General features: G+C 44.5%; 1 protein-coding gene across 1 annotated transcript in view; it reads right to left on the reverse strand.

Moving 5' to 3' along the window:
- LOC115124542 (uncharacterized) overlaps nucleotides 1-1,576 on the reverse strand; it is a 49,783-nt gene extending 48,207 nt beyond the window's left edge. Inside the window, exon 1 of the mRNA XM_065026008.1 lies at nucleotides 1,473-1,576. Coding sequence (XP_064882080.1) covers nucleotides 1,473-1,475 — 3 coding nt within the window. The 5' untranslated portion in view covers nucleotides 1,476-1,576. The remainder of the gene's footprint in view (nucleotides 1-1,472) is intronic.
- Nucleotides 1,577-5,125: the final 3,549 nt, after the last annotated feature.

A 5,125-nucleotide genomic window follows, 5' to 3' on the forward strand; every position in this document is an offset into this window, starting at 1 on the left:
TACACCCATCTACACCCCTAAAATAAACACCCATCTACACCTGTAAAATAAACACCCATCTACACCCCTAAAATATACACCCATCTACACCCCCCTAAAATAAACACCCATCTACACCTGTAAAATAAAAACCCATCTACACCTGTAAAATAAACACCCATCTACACCCCTAAAATATACACCCATCTACACCCCTAAAATAAACACCCATCTACACCTGTAAAATAAAAACCCATCTACACCCCTAAAATAAACTAAAATAAAAACATCTACACCTAAAATAAACACCCATCTACACCCCTAAAATAAACACCCATCTACACCTGTAAAATAAACACCCATCTAAAAAATATACACCCATCTACACCCCTAAAATAAACACCCATCTACACCTGTAAAATAAAAACCCATCTACACCCCTAAAATAAACACCTAAAATATACACCCATCTACACCCCTAAAATAAACACCCATCTACACCTGTAAAATAAACACCCATCTACACCCCTAAAATATACACCCATCTACACCCCTAAAATAAACACCCATCTACACCTGTAAAATAAACACCCATCTACACCTCTAAAATAAACACCTAAAATATACACCCATCTACACCCCTAAAATAAACACCCATCTACACCTGTAAAATAAACACCCATCTACACCTCTAAAATAAACACCTAAAATATACACCCATCTACACCCCTAAAATATACACCCATCTACACCCCTAAAATAAACACCCATCTACACCTGTAAAATAAACACCCATCTACACCTCTAAAATAAACACCTAAAATATACACCCATCTACACCCCTAAAATAAACACCCATCTACACCCCTAAAATATACACCCATCTACACCCCTAAAATAAACACCCATCTACACCCCTAAAATATACACCCATCTACACCCCTAAAAATCACACTACGGTTAGAATCCTCAGATGATGAATAAATCAGATATCTTTACTAGACTACCCTGGGGATCTGTACCCTGAGGACATGTAGAGTATCAAACACAGTAGAGTAGGTGAATCATAAGGATGTTGATGTTTCGACTGCGAGACTATTTAACTCCGTCTCGTTACGATTTGGCTGCAAGACAACTTAAATCTCCATTTTTTTTTAAATTAAAAAATTAAAAAACGCCCTTATAAAAATCCTTTTGTCGTTGTTTATCCAAAGTTATATGTGTGAAATGAACTGGTTTTGGCTATAGAACACAACAAGGCAGGTTGTCACCAGCATCTCATTGAAGGACTCTCTGTTTGTCTGACAATGGGACTAGCTACAATGAGACTTTCCATTTACCTTTCAGTAGACGCTCTTAGCTAGGTAAGAAACAACCAAAATGTCAGTCATAGTCAGTACATGTTTTCAGCATTTGCAACCTCCCTTTACACATGAATTATAATGTCTCAACGATACGAAGAGGCTAAGAATACAACAGAGATGCACACTTACCATTCATCCCTTCATCACGATCACGTCAATGGTAACGCACTGTACATACGGCATTGCTCTAGTGCATGTGTGTTGTGAGTGTGTCTGTGTGTGGTGTGTGTGTGTGTGTGTGTGTGTGTGTGTGTGTGTATGAGAGAATGAGAGCGAGAGGAGAGAGCGGGAGAGTCATAAGAGCGGTTATGGGCCGCTGGCGCTCTCTCGATCCCTCTGATCTCACCTCTGTGTGTGTGTTCTCTGATCTCTCACACACCTCGTCACCCTGGAAACAAAGTGACATTAACACGGAGCAGAGCCACAGAGCAGTGGCCCAGACCTTGAACACAGCTCTCTCTGTCCCTCCCTCACTCTGTCTGTCTCTGTCTCTCTCTCTCTGTCCCTCACTCTCTCTCTGTTCCTCCTTCACGCTGTCTGTCTCTGTCTCTATGTCCCTCCCTCACTCTGTCTGTCTCTCACTCTGTCCCTCACTCTCACTCTGTCCCTCCCTCACTGTCTGTCTCTCTCCCTCTCACTCTGTCTCTCACTCTCTTGTTTGTCTCTCTCTCTGTCCCTCCCTCACTCTGTCTGTCTCTCACTCTCTCTTCTGTGACCTTTACTTTAAAAAAAATATATATATATATATTTTTTTAAATACTCTTACTTTTAAAAATACGCAAATTAGTTAGTTTATATACCTCTTAACAGAGAGGTATATTATATATATATATATACCTCTTAACATTAGACCCAATGGTGAAATGTATCTTAGTAAGTTCTAATATCAAAACAACTTTAGAAGCACTCAGACAATGAATCGTTCATTCTTAAGATGATGGTGATGATAATGAGGATGCTGCTGCTACTGATGATGATGATGAGGATGAAGAGTGACACAGTGAAACCGAGAGGCTGTCAATGACTGTGCACCGCTCAAGGGGGTGGTTTCGCACCGACGGGGACTGGGACACGGCGTGTATGTGGGGGTGTTTGGTTAGCGGAATTCACCTCGGCGGCAGGCGATTCTCTCAGACAGCAGCCAAAGAGACAAAAATACTTAAAGCTGAAATATGTAACTTTTTTTGGGGGGGGGGGGGGGGACCAAATTCACATAGAAACGTGAGTTATAGATCTGTCATTCTCATTGAAAGCAAGTCTAAGAAGCGGTATATATATATATATATATATATGTATGTTCTATGTGCTCTATTTCTATGCTTCCAATGAGAATGACAGATCTATAACTCACGTTTCTATGTGAATTTTTTCATTTTTTGCGTCTTTTACTTTCAGCTTCAAACAGATGAAAATACTATATTTTTGGTTATGAAAATGGTAATGATTCTCTACACTGTACTAGCTTGTTTTGTCACATAAACTGAAATTAGGTGAACTATTGAGAGTTTTAGCAACCAGGAAATGGAGGAGAGATTTCTGCATCTTTAAAAGTTTATATGTAAATGGTTTTAAAGTTATGTAAATTATTTTAAAGTTTAGAGTACATGGCTTTTAGCTGACACCTTTATCCCGACTTGTCATGCGTGAATACCACAGGTTGGTGGCTGCTTAATGGAGGAAAACGGGCTCGTGGTAAAGACTGGAGTGGAGTGGAATGGAATACATCAAACACATGGATTCCATGGCGTGAATACCACAGGTTGGTGGCTGCTTAATGGAGGAAAACGGGCTCGTGGTAAAGACTGGAGTGGAGTAGAATGGAATACATCAAACACATGGATTCCATGGCGTGAATACCACAGGTTGGTGGCTGCTTAATGGGGGAAAACGGGCTCGTGGTAAAGACTGGTATGGAATACATCAAACACATGGATTCCATGGCGTGAATACCACAGGTTGGTTGCAGCTTAATGGAGGAAAACGGGCTCGTGGTAAAGACTGGAGTGGAGTGGAATGGACACATGGATTCCATGGCGTTTGATGCCATTCCATCTGTTCCATTTCGGTCATTACTATGTCCTCCCCTCAGCAGCCTCCTGTGGTACATACATCAAACCCGCGACCCTTGGCATTGCGGGGGTCTTGCTCTAGTGTTTTTGTCAAGCGCCTAAGAAGACAGCAGACAGTCACCCAGATCACCTTCACTGAAAGAGACACAGCGACGGCCATTTTGTACATTTTAGGCCGATTTCCAGAGCAGTTTTGTAAAAATCTAAAGACTATTGAGTTGGAACCGTATTGAGGAGTAGCGAAGTACAGTACATGTAGTTTAACTTGTAATTTAACTAGTCCTACCTGGGGCTCTTATCATCCAGGGTGGATCTGGCCTACCTGGGGCTCTTATCATCCAGGGTGGATCTGGCCTACCTGGGGCTCTTATCATCCAGGGTGGATCTGGCCTACCTGGGTCTGTAGGAGGACCAGTGAAGGAGTAGCGAACCACAGTACATATAGTTCAACTTGTAATTGAACTAGTCCTACCTGGGGCTCTCATCATCCAGGGTGGATCTGGTCTACCTGGGGCTCTTATCATCCAGGGTGGATCTGGTCTACCTGGGGCTCTCATCATCCAGGGTGGATCTGGTCTACCTGGGGCTCTTATCATCCAGGGTGGATCTGGCCTACCTGGGGCTCTTATCATCCAGGGTGGATCTGGTCTACCTGGGGCTGTAGGAGGACCAGTGAAGGAGTAGCGAACCACAGTACATATAGTTCAACTTGTAATTGAACTAGTCCTACCTGGGGCTCTCATCATCCAGGGTGGATCTGGTCTACCTGGGGCTCTTATCATCCAGGGTGGATCTGGCCTACCTGGGGCTCTTATCATCCAGGGTGGATCTGGCCTACCTGGGTCTGTAGGAGGACCAGTGAAGGAGTAGCGAACCACAGTACATATAGTTCAACTTGTAATTGAACTAGTCCTACCTGGGGCTCTTATCATCCAGGGTGGATCTGGCCTACCTGGGGCTCTTATCATCCAGGGTGGATCTGGCCTACCTGGGGCTCTTATCATCCAGGGTGGATCTGGCCTACCTGGGGCTCTTATCATCCAGGGTGGATCTGGTCTACCTGGGGCTCTTATCATCCAGGGTGGATCTGGCCTACCTGGGTCTGTAGGAGGACCAGTGAAGGAGTAGCGAACCACAGTACATATAGTTCAACTTGTAATTGAACTAGTCCTACCTGGGGCTCTTATCATCCAGGGTGGATCTGGCCTACCTGGGGCTCTTATCATCCAGGGTGGATCTGGCCTACCTGGGGCTCTTATCATCCAGGGTGGATCTGGTCTACCTGGGGCTCTTATCATCCAGGGTGGATCTGGTCTACCTGGGGCTCTTATCATCCAGGGTGGATCTGGTCTACCTGGGGCTCTTATCATCCAGGGTGGATCTGGCCTACCTGGGTCTGTAGGAGGACCAGTGAAGGAGTAGCGAACCACAGTACATATAGTTCAACTTGTAATTGAACTAGTCCTACCTGGGGCTCTCATCATCCAGGGTGGATCTGGTCTGGGGCTCTTATCATGGGGGATCTTACCTGGGCTCTCATCCAGGGTGGTTCTGGCCTACCTGGGGCTCTCATCATCCAGGGTGGGGCTCTTATCATCCAGGGTGGATCTGGTCTACCTGGGGCTGTAGGAGGACCAGTGAAGGAGTAGCGAACCACAGTACATATAGTTCAACTTGTAATTGAACTAGTCCTACCTGGGGCTCTCATCATCC

The sequence above is a fragment of the Oncorhynchus nerka genome, linkage group LG12 (genome assembly GCF_034236695.1).
Source record: "Oncorhynchus nerka isolate Pitt River linkage group LG12, Oner_Uvic_2.0, whole genome shotgun sequence".
Taxonomy (NCBI): domain Eukaryota; kingdom Metazoa; phylum Chordata; class Actinopteri; order Salmoniformes; family Salmonidae; genus Oncorhynchus; species Oncorhynchus nerka.